Source organism: Apis florea, unplaced genomic scaffold (assembly GCF_048593485.1).
Source record: "Apis florea isolate Af1SG1 unplaced genomic scaffold, ASM4859348v1 contig_3326_pilon, whole genome shotgun sequence".
NCBI classification, from domain to species: Eukaryota; Metazoa; Arthropoda; class Insecta; order Hymenoptera; family Apidae; genus Apis; species Apis florea.
The window spans coordinates 854,983-870,827 of NW_028256739.1; the positions used below are offsets into that span (position 1 = coordinate 854,983).

Consider the following 15,845-nt stretch of genomic DNA (forward strand, 5'->3'; position numbering starts at 1 on the left):
ATTACATCGTTTATTCCGAGAGAGAAAAAAGGGATTTCGCCCATTTATACGTATGACGCGGATAATTCGGATAACACGTAATAAAGCTTATTTTTAACGATGAAATGAATCTTCCTGACATTAATTTCTCTCGTTAAATTTCCCGAATTAGTAGCCCCATTTACGTGCTAATATTTATCGTCCGATTTATTCGCAGAAAAATATTTATGACGTTACGAATTCGTGAAGAGTGTACCGATATCCCTTGTTTGATCTAAACATTGATACCGTCACGTTGATTCTCTCGTTATCTCTTATCATTTTCCTTATTCGTAATAATTTATTTAATAAACTGGCCAACCAAATCATGGTTTTATGGAGTTCGTAAATAAAAAGTATCCCAATTCAAATTTATTTCTTCCCTTGAAAAATATATTTTTTAATAAGGTATCGAAGATTTTATTAAAATTTACTAACATTTGTTTCATCGACTCGTTTCCCTAGATTTTTTTTTTTTTTTTTATTTTATTTTATTTTATTTTCGTAGACGCAATCACGGGAATGATCATAGACCAAATTCCAGGGTATAAATCTCTACGCTGTAGAGACGAGATAGTGGAGTGGAAAATTGGATGACGATGTGGTCGGTTCACAGGTGGATTCTATCCCCCCAACCCTTTGTCCCACCGCAAATAAAATACGTTTCAGAACATTTGGCATGAACACACTGCGAAATTTGGCAGATACGTGCATGTTGCCCGCTGAAATATTAACCGATATTGCAATTCTCGAACTCGTTTCTTTTCCTTCATCTTTTTTTTTTTTCCCCTCTAAAAAGAGATACAAACGAGATTATAAAGAGTTGCACGAAATTCTTCGATATACTTCTTTTTATAATATCCTCTCGTGTATTTGCAATTCATATATCGTTCCTTTTGTTGCAGAGTCACGACAGCTGGCAAGGACACGACGGAGACCAGGTGAGCATCCATTACAACTCACGAGAATCAACACTGCTTTGCTTTCGCTCTAAGCATGCTGCCTTTTTCTTTTTTTCTCTCTCTCTCTTCCTTCTTTTCTGTGCATCTTAATTAAACACGTTTGTATTAGCAACACATCTTTTAACACCGATTTTCTGATTCATCTCAATTTTTTTTTTTTTTTCAACCAAAAGTATTATCGAACTTTGATTTATCGTTAATAAATGACTGGAGAGGTTTGCAGTGTATATATTTCATGCATGCTTTGACAAAAATTAGAGACTAATATTATTCGACCAAAGAAGATTGCACACAATTTATTATTTATCTCCAAACATCGTTTCTTATATTTTGATGCACGAGAAATGAATCTAAACGATTCTAAAGAATACATTTTTCGATCGAGGAAATCTCGTCGCGCATATATCACGTGCAGTTTCCAATAGTATTTGCAAGGGTTGCATAGAAACGGCAGGAACGTGATGATAGAGAATATGCGGGGAGAAAGCAATTTGCATGACAGTGATACATACGACTCGAATTCTTACCATCTGGTTACATGGTTACGAGCTGCAGTTTATCTCTTCGTTATTGAGAGCGTTGTGGTTTAATGATGCAGCGGTTGCAACGACCGGTTGCATCAGAGGTGCAACGTTCCTCTTAATTTTAAATACTGGCGATTCGTCAATGCCGCCGTGAAAATATTTACCAATCTCGAATAATACCTTCCTAAGCATCATAAAAAAATTTAGAATAAAATTTCTTATTTGTTCGACGGGAAAGTCATGCGTAACAATTTCTGAAATTCAAACGTACTCGTACCGCAGCTCGACGATTGTTATAATAATTCTTCAAAACCGATATCATCTTGCTATTCGATTCTCCAAAGAATTTAAAGCATCAGGTAAACAAACATGTTAACGATTCTTAATGATAAATATTAATTAAATTGACATTCAATCAAATTGATATAAAAAAATTCCTCCGCGAGACGTCCCTTGGCTATGCTTTTTACGAGGAACGACGAAAGACGGTAGAAGCACTTAACAATGAAGGCCGGTTGAATGAGATTTAGTGTACCGTCTAATCGGGTTTACTCTCGCCTAAAGGCTACGCCCCTCGTTGATGCGGTGATACGAACTTGGACTACCATAGCGGAGGAACGATGATGGGTGTGGGTGAAGGTAGCGAGTGGAAAGAAACTGAGGAAAACTGCGAAACCGAGGGGACGCGCGACGTGAATTTAAAAAGATTCGTTAAACCTTGATACAGACTTCTGTGGAAGAGGAACTCTTTGTTAAGCAGTTCGACTATTTTCGTAATTCTCCTCTCCGGGATTTATCTTGGTAAGAAGATCGGGCTAAACTATCGTGTTTCAACATCCGAGTGTAATCGATTTAATCGATTTTCGTCATTTCTATTTGTCGAACTTATTCATTCGAGTTATTCGAGTTTTAAATAACAGTGGAAACTCCATTGTACGCCAGACCGTTCAATTGATTGAAAATTATATTGCTCGAATTGTGTAATTATTACTTCTTATCGTTATTTTTTATCACAAAAGTGGAAATAAAATTTAATTTAAAATTTATTCGCAAGATTTCATATTTCTTTGTATATTAAAAAAATTTGACAAAAATGTAGAATTTCTAATTTTCTTGTAATCTTGTTGGAAATAAGAGTATTATATTCTCCTCAAAATCCTAGAGGAAAATAATTCATCCATAAGAGAAAAGTCTCTGTTCCATTATTCGGATGAAAGTATTATTGTGATTCACTTTTATCAAAGACTTTATGGAACTTCTATCTTTTTTATTTCTTGCAAACAAGAATTATTTTCCTGAACTTTATGAAAGGATTTGAAGTTTCCAATAAAAATTTGTATTGTATCACTGAGATGCCCTCCAGATTCCAATATTCGACATCTTCATATCGTTCAAGAGCATCTCGAAGAATCAAGTTCTGGTCAATGATTCTTGCCGCAGACACTACAACGAACTATACCGTACCATATTCTTCGATAGTGTCCCCTCCCAAGAGAGGGATCCGTTTCATCTTCTTGTTTCGAATATCTACGATATGTCACCCTCCTCTATACACCCTCCCTCTTCCGGCTTTATTCTCTTTGTAACGATACAAAGCAAATCACTCCTCCATCTTCCCTTGTTCACGACACACAATTTTGTGTCGAGATACTTCTTTGCATCGTGAAAACTCTCTTAACTTAAATCCTCCGGACGGATTTGATTTCTCTTCTCTAACTCTCTTTCAACGTAAAATTTCGAATATTATCGACTATCACCAATTCGTTCATTTCATATCTCTATTTTTTTTTTTTTTTTTTGTAAATTACGCGAATCTTTTTATCTATTAAATAACAAAATATGCAGCATCATTATGTGAATTTCCCCGATAATTTTTTCCCCGTGGAAAAGGGGATTGATCGAAGATTTCCCGCCGCTAAAGTACACGTCGAACGAAATCCCATCACGATCCGCGGACGTGAGTTCCCATGGGAATTCTCGCGTGCTGATGTTGGCCAAATTGCTATGTCGAATCCAGATGAAATCGCTTTCATAGGGAATGCACTGAATGATGTATTCAACAATTTTTATATCTTTTTCTCTCTTTGCGATTGTATTGAATCTCTCGTTAATTTTAGATATTAATCGATCATAGATATCCGTAACAAACTCACTCATATTGTCTTCTTCGATTAAATCACTGATTCCATTTCGATTAATAACACGTTATAAATATGTATTCCCTGAAATTAAACGTTTCTAATGAATAATAAAATATGTTTAGAAATCGTTAGAAACTTTTTTCTTCGGCGTTAAAAATTTAAAATTCAGACGTGAAAAGAATTCATTTCACTTTGTTCCAATATTTAAACTCACTTTATATTCCACAATGATCTTCGTTTAACGAGGGAATATTAAACAAATCAATGTATTGTACACACTTTTTAAATAAAATAAATCCAAGAGATTTCGTTGGGATCGATTTTTGGAATTAGAATGGCTTCACGCACCATCTTTTATGTATAAAATCCCGTTTATTATTCGAACATCAGGCTCCTGACTTTAAGACTTCCTATTAAACGGCTTCAAAATTTCTCTTCTCTCATGCTATATACATCTCGTGGTGACTACTAACACGGGGAAAAAGGGCTTGCTGCCAATTATCCTAACTTATAATCCTACCCAGCTTTGTCTCTCTTTCTCTTTCTCTCTCGCTACTTATCCTTTTTTTCTTCGGTCTCTTTTTTATTCCTCGATGAGCATTGCGAGTCTCGCCGCAAATGAGCCACTTCAGTTGTGAGAGATTAGCCTAGGGTGTTCGGCAGCTAACTTCCTATCCTTCTCTCTCTCTCTCTCTCTCTCTCTCTCTCCTGTGTGTTTTTTTCTCTCTCTCTCATTATTAGGGTCATACGAGAGGCGGAGACTGCTGAGAATCAACCGCGGACAAACAAATTCTGAAAAATGCGAGAAAGAAATGGAGCTCACGAGGTTTGGTACCCCGACACGCACTTTTAATTAAGCGTCCTCTTCGGCATTTTCCTGTGTTCGATGCAATAAACTACGAGATCAATTGTTTCTCATTGATATTGTTTTTTTTTTTTCCCCCACATATCCCCTTCATCTTTCCGCCCTCTCATCGTCACACGAATATAATTTTTTGATAATCGTTAATATCTTCTTTAAAATCGTTAATTAAGAAAGCTTTGCAAGCCGAATATATAAGATGAATTTCGTCGAAGAATTATGTAGATATTTTACGTATTTTACGTGGATGTTATATTTAATTTATCGACAGTTATTATTTTGTATCTTTGCAAAAAATACTGTGCGACAGATTACATTAAATAGTTTATCGGCAGAGTTTATTAAGTATGGTTAGTATAATTCAGACAATAAGTACATAGGTGTCACTTATTGTCTGAATTTCTTCCTTAATTGAATTAAATTAATTATATCGTGCGAGAAACAAGCGAGAAACAGAGGAGATATCTATAGTGATATCTTGTGGAATTTTATATCACATGCTGTGAAACATCGATTTCGAACGAAATTTTTATAAAAAATATTGAAGAATATCTAATAAGATTGCAAAAACAATCGCGAGAGAATTTCAGAATAAAACAAATTATTGAATGATCGAGCCGAACAGTTTAATACACTGACACCCTAATAAATATTTATGATATAAGAATTAAATAATTCGTGGATAAATCCTATCTATCAGAAAGTTAAAGATTTCCACGTAAAAAATAAATACATCGTTTATAAATCCCATCTACATAAAAAACTAAATTTTTACCCATTATTTTTACATTTTCCTACCCATTATATAAAAATCTAAATCTATCAAAGATATTTCATTCTAATAATTTTGAATAACAAACGAATTAGTGATAAGTAATTATATTTTTTAGCATTATCTTCAGTGATCCATGTTCTGTGAGATGGTTCTGGATGCTGAAAAAAAAAAAAAAAAAAAAAAAAGAGAAAAGATAGTCAGAAGGACTACCAAAATATTATAATAATTATCCACTCGAACAAACCGAACAAACCGTGAGTGGAATAATATATTTTCTCTTTCGCAACGCTAATATGCTAAGTTTACAAAAGAAACCGTGAAGAGTGCTTTATTTTATTTGCAATGCAATTCTCAATAAAAAAAAAATCAAAAATAAATAAATGATTCCCGAGTATCTCAGTAAAGCGTTTTAATAATTTACGAAACACTAATAAATACTAATTTATGCACTCATATTTCAATATACGCAACACTAATAGCGAAAAACCGTAGTCGGTGCAACCATATCAAAGGCTGCTGTCGTCGTCAAATCATCATTGTGCAACTTTTCTTGCTGCAAGATGATTCAGGAACAGGAACAATTTCCACCATATCAGTGGAAGAATTTTGGGCATTATTATAAACGCAACGTTAATTAAAACAATCGCGAAGAAATAATATCGCAACACTAATTTTAAAATGAATCTAATAACAATTTAATTTTATTATTCTACGAATGAAAAGTAATAAATATCCCGATATTATGAAACGAAACACTAGGAAATAAATTAAAAACTGATGATTTTGCAATTTAAACATAAATATAAAGAAACTATATAAGAAATTAAATCTAATTCAAAATATTTAGAAAATTGCGATATTTTATGATTACGCGATACAAACGCGATTATCGCTTCAATGTAAGATTAATCCGTAAGTAATTTTTCGCAACTCTAATTCAACCCGTTAATTAATTTATCGCAACACTAATACAAAACCGCGATTTGCCCACGATGGACTGGATCTGGATGATGGGCCCGCATGCATCGGCCGGACAATACACAACATTTACTACGTGATACTAAAACGAGCACAGTGACAAAATAATAACAATGACTTCCCATTCTTTGAACTTAAACAAAATCCAAAAGATGAGAAGCCATTCGCTGCAGCCCTCTTCGTGACAGTTTGTCGGGCCTCTTCGGTCTTCCTCCTTCGGGCGCAATGCCCGCTGAAACTTAAATCTAGGCTCGAGATTCACTAATCGAAACAGAAAAAAAAAAAGGAAAGAAAAATGACCAAATCGCGAAAACTAATCGCACGTGGACGACCAACGATCGCAACGATAATTGTCCGTACACGCGCAAAATCTCGAGCGCAACGTTCGTTTCGAATTAATTCACGATCGCGACCACGGAATTCGATCAATCGATGGGAAAAACCAGAAACGATATGATATTCTCCATTCGTCTCAGTTTTGCTCTCGATTTTTCAAATTTGATTTCCTGAAACAGATTGCCACGCGAGAACGCGCCTACCCGATCGGAGACTGTGACAACCTGCCCGGCCCTACCTACTTATAATTAACAGACGCACCAGAAATATACTACCTATCCTACCTAACCTCTATATTTAAAAAATATGACAAAACAGGCACACCAACACATTCATTCCACGATTCTCACGCATAATACTCGGGCGCAAAATGCCTACACTAGGGAAAACGTCCCGGGACGCCTCCGACACCCGAGCTTGGCACACACTACATTCACACTCTAACTTTACGTACCATTTTCCTGAAATCGACTGACGATGGCTAGCGACCATTGCGTAAAATGTGATAAAACTATGCATCTTAATTTAAATTGCAAAAGAATATATATATTTTCTAAAGAAATAATTTTATTGGAATAAAACTTTTGTTTTATAATTTTATTCATAGAATTAATCCGCGTTACTTAATAACGATGAAATTATAAGCGAGAATTAATGAGAACGACGCAATTCCACGGCCTAATCGCACACATACACAACGTGGAAAATACGTCGTGCACGATACACTAACGCATCGTCAGTCGCTGAAATATTGTTATAAACTTATAATGTATTGTCATCGTATCCATTGCATTTCTCTCACCCAAGTAACACCTGGGCACGTGAATGAGATCCTGGCAATAGATACGGAAAGGATTAAATCTGAAAATCCTGAGCTAAAAAAAATATTATTATTTTGTGTCTAACGGACTAATATTTTTCCACTTTTTGTATTATGATTTTATCTCAAATTTTAATGATTCTACTTTAATAAATTACTAAAATATTAATGTTAAGAAATTAAAGAAGAAGAAATTGTAATAAAAGTAATTAACTTTAAGTTAAATATAAAATAAATAAAAAAACCCTCAGGCGATTTCTTTATCAAAACATATTTTCTAAGTTATGAAACTATTCAAATTTGTTGCTTTAATTCCGAAATCTACCTGTCGCGAAGCGTCTTCTTGCACATGAAATTGAATAAATCTTACGAAATAAATTAAATTTTAATATATGAAATAGATTGTATAAATTAGATTACACTATAAATAAATTAAATTTCCGTTGTAATGAAATCATTTTTATTTTATTATTTATTGAAAGATCTATATTATATTTTATATTATATTATTATTTTTATACATCCATATATAAATATTTGTATTGATTTTAATAATAAATTAATTACAACGCGATGTACAAGAAGACCCTATCCTATTAATAAATAAAACACAAGAAAAAGAAATGTTATTATTCATGAGTATAATAAATACCCATGGTCACTGTGCTCGTATAAAATTCTACGTAATACAACCAATCACTCGTGTCGATTCGGATCTTTCATCCTACGACATGATTGAGTGACCAGAGGAAATAAAATGCATGCGACTCACCAATAGATGCAAAAAATCTGCATTGCCATCATTGTTGTCATAACTCATAAGAAATTATCTTGGAGTCGTCATCAAATAAGAGAAAGTAGAACTGTAACAAAAAATCAAACATTATAATTTAAAACACAGAATATATAATGATTATTTTAAAAAATTAAATAAAAATGAAATTTTAAATTAATGAAAAATATGTTAAGATAATTACCTTTTTGATATAATGCTGATGATAATGATGATCACTTTATTCTCTTAATACACTAATTCTAATGCACGCGAAACGAATATTTAAAAAATAAAAAAATAAATAAAAGAATATTAACGTTTAGTTATCGGTGAACAAACACTGATTCTAATTTCGCGAATATCTATTTTATTAAATTAAATTAACAATTGTATTCTAAAGAATTAAAAATACTATTACGAAGTAAACACTGACTCTATTAACCGCATTGCGCGCGGTCACAAATATTTTTTTAAACTAATACTCAGAAGAAATCTTCAAATATCATCAATACCTTTAACAAAAAAAATAATATTAATATTATATGTATATATATATATAAATATTAAATAGTATTTTTAGTTAAAAACATAATAATTATTGAAAAAATTTGAAATATAAAAAAAACCTCAAAATTTTATGCAAATCATTAATCTTTATGACGTCCATATTGAAATTTTTCCCGCTTTTCTATTCCATTTCATTATATTAGTAATCGACTATTAAATCACAAAAAAAATCAAGATTTTCAAATAAATGTAGAAAATTATATATATATATATATATATATATATATATGTTATTAATTTTATTATATAATAGTTAAACTTAAATTCTACTTTTAAAACTTAAAATACGATATATCTATAACTCTAACCTTCAAATATATCAATAAAGAAAAGAAAAAATAATATAACTATCAAAGGATTTCCAATTATAAAAAAAATAAAAAAAGAAGTATTAATAGAATATTAATATAAAAATAATAAAATAATATGAAATAATTATAAAACAAATTAAATATTACAAAGATAAATCACATACCTCAAAGAAAAATAACACGTCTGAACGCCACGAGTATCGAGAGTACAATGACATTCCACGCCGCAATTTCGATTATCGAATTATAAAGTAGGGAGGGGAGGTCGATAGTTCGACAATCATAACAAATCGAACGTGTCGAGCGTAGCACAAACGCGATCATCAATTTTCTGGGAAAGTTTTATAAGGAATGTTTTTACCCTCGAAGCCTTGAGCTCCAAAATCAAAACAAATAAAGAAATAATATATAAGTTGAACATAGAGATAAATACATTCGAGAAAAACATATGTATAAGAATACGTATAAAATTAAATATTACGATATAATTTATTTCCATATGAATAAAAAGACTTATTAAACGATTATTTTTTTAGATTTACTACACAAATACAAATCAAAATCGTAAAACAAATGTATAAAATTAAAATTGTATTAAAAGAAAAAAATAATTGAAATCTTTATAGAAAGATTTAACAATGGACGCTACCAATAACCTCAAAAGAATAAAGCACAAGAAAAGGATTTGAAGGACTAATTAATTTTGTTATCATAACGTTTAATAAAATATTAAATAAATGAAGTAAGTAATAATTTATAAATTGAATAATAGAATAGCAATAAAATTACTTACTGCGTAGTTGAAATGATGCTGCTCAAGCCGATACGATAACACGTCCTTTCACAATGATTTTCGGCGGAAGAATGACACCAAGCGCCACAGGTTCAATTAGACTGCTTCTAATTGGCTGGAACACACAGTTTCTTATTTAATTATTTTAACGCGCGAAAATTAAACTATTGTTACAATACATATTTTTAATTTTACATAAAAATTAATTAAATTAAAAAAAATAAAACATAATAAAAGATTTTTATTGTTAATTTAACAATTTATTATAATAATATATATAATAATTAATATATTATCTAAAATAAAGTTCATAATTTTATGATATTAATTTTTGATTTATAACTTTTATTAAAACATTTTATATAACATTTTATATGATATAATATAGAATAAAAATTCTTCTTCGTATTAAATTGAAAATACCAAAACATATAAGAGTTAACATACAAAGAATTTCTATACTATTTTTATATATATATATATATATATATGTAATAATGTTTTTGTAATTGTAATTTATATTATTTATATGTAATTTATATATAATTATATATAATTATATATAATTTATATATAATTTATATTAATTTATATATTGTAATTTATATTATTAATTATAATTTATAATATTTTTAAATTATTTAAAAAGAAAATAGTGAATATATCTACCATATTTAACCAATTTATATCAGATTAGCCAGCTTTCAGAACATAAGTTTCAGTATTCGTGCAATTTCTAGTTCGGATATAGGCAAATTTGGTTGGAAATCGGTTCAAAGGAATGCACAGCGGAGCATTACGGAAACATTAAGCGGACTTCGATGCATCGATGCGATTTCGGCAGGGCCTATTCGCAGAGGCAGAGAGATGCCAACTAGAGAAATGCAAATTACAACCAGTCAGACGGCATTAAGCGTTGCCATTGTTCTGCGACGTACTCCGCGTGTCGGTGGCACAGTTGCATACAGTAGCACGCGAGATATACCATCGGTGAAATTGCCTCCCCGGAAATTCTAAAGGTTTCGTTAAAGTTTCCAGGTCATATAGCTCGGAGCGTTCAAGAGAAAAGCACGGTCAGATATGAATATCCTGACCGCTTTCGGTTTCTAAGGCTATTTATTTTTTCAGAACAATTAGAAAGAGTTTTAGTGACTAGCTAAAAAATCAAAAGGTTTCTGCTTTTTTCTTTTCTACAACCACTTTTCTGAAATAGAAAACAAGAATGAATTAAAATTGCAATACTTATACCTTCTACAAGAATAACTAGGTCATTGATTTTGAAAATAATGATTTATAGAAAGAGAGAATTAGTTTCTTCTATAGTCAGAATACAGTTGCTGCATTTGGCTTTCCTTGCTCAAAAAGATTTAAAACAATTCTGTGCAATAATTTTTATTAGAAGGGAATTCTTTCCTATATGTGTGCAAACTAAAACAAAGAATTAAGTTTTTTTTAAGATTGAACTAAAAAGATTAGTAATCAATAGTGTTACATAACCTTAAAGAATAATTCATTGATTCTTGACAACAAAAAATTGCATTTAAATTACACTGAATCTATCGCAATAGAAGCGATAACAGGAATTTTCACCAATTACAAGCCTTGTTAAAAGAGAAAGGAATATTTCCACGAACATAAATGTAATTACATTCTTCTGTTTCCGAAACGAGATAGTAGTTTCTCTGTCACTTTACAATATGTTGACGGTTTGAAATTTTTAGATTTTACAAATCCATATAATTCTGCAAAAGATTCAATTTATTATAAATATATATTTTTTAATATGTATAATTTAATAATAATAACAATACAATTAATAATAATTCAATTAAATTATTTAATAAAATTATAACTATATAAATTGGAAAATATTTTGTTGTTATTCTGGTAGAAAAACATATATAAAGAGAATAATATAATAATAATATACAGATAGCTTTTGAAATTCATGTAAACTGTCTATCATTACGACATACCTAAAGCGGTATCTTCTTATTATCTACCTGAACTTCCCCCAACCTCAAAAACGCTACGCAACCTCGCGCGTTCGGTCTGACATAGTGCGGCATCGACGAAGAAACGAACGTCTTTTATATGGTTAGTATGTTCTGTTCGAGAGGAAGCGAGATATAAGAGGAAATGAGAGGGAGAATGAGAGGCACGCGGTAGAGAATGCGAGTACTTTCGTGTACCAATTGGCCAAAGTTTTTGTTCAAAATAGTGAATAAAAAATTACGAGACATCAATTTATATAAAAATAACAACTTGTACATTGTTAATAAAAATTTATAATAAAAAAATTGTTAATATATAAATTTATTAATTCCAAATCTTGTTCCTGATAATATATCGTTTAGAAAAATAGTTATTGCTTTATTTAATTAAATCAGATTATTAATATTTAAATAATATGTAAATAATATAAAAAAATATTATTTTATTAAAATGAAATACCTGCTTCAAATTTCCATTAAAGATAATTAAAAATCAACGATAACAGAATTTTATAATTAAATTTTTGTTATTGCGCCTAACGAGTTTTTATATTATATTTATAAATTTAAAATATACGTTAGTAAAATAAATTCCGATTATGAAAGAAGACTATTTTATGTAAGTTAAACAATAATTGAAATAAAAGTTTATTTGGATAACGCCCAGCACAATTCTCGTGAGGACGATCGTGCAGGTTCGTGCAGATCCGGTGATGTTCGGCTCGGCACTCTCCGTGCGTGCTGCGAAGTTCATGCCGGCGGCCGAGCGATGACGTCAGCAGGCAAAGAGGCCCGTCCACGGCCAGCTCGGTAAAGCGTACGAGAGCTCTTGACGTTTCACTTCTTTGCGTGCACGCTCGTATTATTTTCGGTCGGTCGTTCCATCTTTATCCGGTTGTGTTCGATAGATATTGTGGGTGTTGAGTGCATATCACGTGGCGGGAAAAAGATTTGTTTGCTACGACGCCGTTTCTTCTGTGAGAGCAATTGTAATCGAAGAGCGAGAGAGAAAGCGGCCGAGAGGTGGAGGAGGCGTCTGTGGCAACCTAACCTCCCAACCGGTGCATCGCTGATTTTAATCGGCATTGTAGCACAGCCGTATAATCGTGTCACGCAAAGCTGTATAAACTATTGCGGGAACTAATTCGTACAAAGAACACGAAGATATCTGGTGCCCGTCGTTTGACAATGAGCCGACTATATTCGAATGTAATTTCTAACCTCTGACGCGCCACCGGTTCTAGTATACGAAAAGAACACGGAACGAAAACGGAGCGAAGCCGATGGTGCGGATAAATAAAGAAAAGAGGTGGATACCATGTTACCTATATGTACGAAGAATGCGATTTGTTTGTGTGGTTAAAAAACTGTCGTGTACATATTGACATTCGCGTTCAAACTCATCCTTTGTTTCTTTCGTTCTACGTGTTGCCTTGAGAAAATATCGTGGCCCGATTGGCGGTAGAAATTCGTTCTGGAGTGAGACGGATGAACGAGAAGCAACCTGTTTCGTATCTGTGTGAGCGTGTTCGTGTTTCTCATGGAATGCGAGAATCGTGCGTGCAGGGGCGTCTAGTACATGGTGATTTTCAACTAGAATTGGATAAAAGTGTAGTGTTGGTGTAGACAAATACGTCTGCTCGTTATCATCTAAATATGTTCCGTGTGAATCAGTGATCTTCCTTCAGAGGTAAAGTGACGTTTGCGCACCTAAATAGGAAGTCTTCATTATTTTTTTGGCGGGCAATACAGAAGGAATACGTGGCAATTGAGAATTCGGAATTTTTCTTATTTTTAATGCACATTGCTCTTCGCATAATAACAAATAAACGTAATTCCAATATTTTCGGAAACGAACTAAAAAGTTTATATTACGGTTCTTCTCCATTAAGTGATGAATAGGTTATACATGTACGAAGGACGCGGGATATAACAGTACTATGTATTTCATTTCTTTGAAATATATTTGACATTTTATTGCTTTTATTTTCACGAACGAAGCGTTCACGTTAGATCATTTAAGATTTTCTTTTTTATCGAAATAATGAACGCATAATGATTGATAACGTGTGCGTGAAACGTATGTCCACGTGGAAATCAAAGGTTCACAATCGTGGGTTTCCTTATCCGCGTCGTCATTCGTCACGGTACGTTGCACAGGAGTACGCTTAGCGCGCACTAGAGTGAGACGGACGGACAACCTGTTTACGATATAAGCGTACTCGTGTGTACACATACATACTACACAAGTGTGTACACGACTACGTAAAGAGGGAAGCTTATACATAGTTTTCGTGGGAGCATAGAATTGGTTTTTACCTTATGTTCAGAAAAATACGTGCACGTATATCGACAGATATCAAGTCAAACAAGGTTCGTGTGCCACTTTGTACTCCATACTTTCACTGATCGATCGCCCAAGGGTTCACCGGTCGAATCAGAGAGTGCATTCTCTTTACGGAGCATCTACTAACCTTTATTCGTATTTAAATTTTCGGTCTACGTGATAGCGTGACTGTATGTCGTTTTATAAACTTTACCTTGGAAATAATCGCGACGTTTATTTTTTTTTTTATCGTTTCTCTCATGAATATGAAAGATCGATAGCAATCGATTTCGAAGTAGATGGCGCGCGATTCAAATGATTAAATTGCTTTCTCATCGAAATTCTAAAATATTTTTAATAAGAATTAATTTTTCAAAAAATTAATTTTCATTGAATTATAAAAATTATAATTGTAATTTCTTTTCGAATATTTTTCTACTTCATATGAAAAGTTACACGAGTTTACACACCTTACGTGTGTACATATATACGCAACGATTCATCATCACTACTGATTATTCATTACATAATATCCACTAACAGCACGTGACGACGATCAAATAATTTCCCGCGTTATTTGCCAAGCGATTCGGGTTAACCGACCTAAGTAGGACGGGCCGATGTCCCTGGCTTTTATCAATTAGGTTGCACTTGCGTGAGATATAAATGCGGCACGGGCCCGCAAGAAATAGGCCGCCAGGGAAGTATAATACGACTCCGTGTCACCGTAATCGCGACTTCGAATCTATGATGTATTTGACGCATATAAAATTACTGGTCTATGCAACGGTTCTCGTGTTTCCTCATTAGATTAAGTTTTCAAGCGGTCGAGACACTTTCACGTTGCACCAGTACGTTAAACTCTCGAGCAAATTACAAGGAAAAGATATTACAATATTATAATTGCTCGTCATGTGATTATATTAGCGTGGTAATACATGATTACGTGATTAACACGTTTAATTTTTATCGAGCATTTTTTATGACAAATTTTCTAGTATATTAATTAAAGGAATCGATCGAAATTTTGCCACAATTCCTTCTGTACGAACGAATTTATATATAACGGAAATCAATTTTATCGCGAACTTTGCTTCCTGTTTCGGTGAAGTGTGGTTTCCGCGAATTCCACGGGAAAAGTATGTGGCTCAGCGTTATCTGAAGCGTTCGGATTAATTGGATTAATTCACATCGAACGGAGATCGATTTGACACGAGGAGGATGACCACCAGAAGAAAGAAGAAGTCGCAGGACGGATTCCTGAAAAAGGTCTCGAGCCTATTCAATCTAGATACGGTGAGTCACAAACAAATCGCAATATCACGATTTATATCATATTTCGATTATATTCTATTTTTAGCAATTCTGTTTAACTTTTTAGAGTATTATAATGGTCATCTGTAACCGTTATTCTACTCTTGTTTAAAAATTTTTTAATATTAAATATCAAAAAAAAAAAAAATAAAAGAACTTCGACAATTTTCGTTCTCTTTATTAGTCTCGAATAATTGACACTAATGTACGAGTTAGATTTGTAAATTCAAGATAAGTTATATAAGAGAGACTCTGAGTGAGAAAAGACGATTGAAAAGTACATAATTATTGAATTCAATTAATAATGCTAATGGTAATAAAGAATCAGAACAATGTGATTCTTATGCAT

General features: G+C 32.5%; 1 protein-coding gene and 3 long non-coding RNA genes across 26 annotated transcripts in view; 2 read left to right on the forward strand and 2 right to left on the reverse strand.

Annotated features, from left to right (window-relative positions):
* Positions 1-9,400, reverse strand: part of LOC105736819 (uncharacterized) — a 98,427-nt gene extending 89,027 nt beyond the window's left edge. The window contains exons 1-3 of the long non-coding RNA XR_004225823.2: positions 9,234-9,400; positions 8,394-8,703; positions 8,189-8,279 (exon numbers count right to left, since the gene is read on the reverse strand). This is a non-coding gene — a long non-coding RNA (uncharacterized LOC105736819). The remainder of the gene's footprint in view (positions 1-8,188; positions 8,280-8,393; positions 8,704-9,233) is intronic.
* dlg1 (MAGUK family member discs large 1) overlaps positions 1-15,845 on the forward strand; it is a 516,408-nt gene that overhangs the window by 381,961 nt on the left and 118,602 nt on the right. For all 23 annotated transcript variants that reach the window (XM_086911654.1, XM_086911656.1, XM_086911657.1 and 20 more), the window contains one exon: positions 924-959. In XM_086911654.1, the coding sequence (XP_086767780.1) occupies positions 924-959 (36 nt within the window). The remainder of the gene's footprint in view (positions 1-923; positions 960-15,845) is intronic.
* Positions 9,331-10,102, forward strand: LOC147657052 (uncharacterized). The gene is made up of 3 exons (XR_015293178.1): positions 9,331-9,519; positions 9,606-9,811; positions 9,870-10,102. It is a non-coding gene; the product is annotated as an uncharacterized LOC147657052 (long non-coding RNA).
* On the reverse strand, positions 9,618-12,092 carry LOC147657053 (uncharacterized). The gene is made up of 3 exons (XR_015293182.1): positions 11,839-12,092; positions 10,532-11,604; positions 9,618-9,977 (listed from the first exon to the last, which is right to left on the reverse strand). It is a non-coding gene; the product is annotated as an uncharacterized LOC147657053 (long non-coding RNA).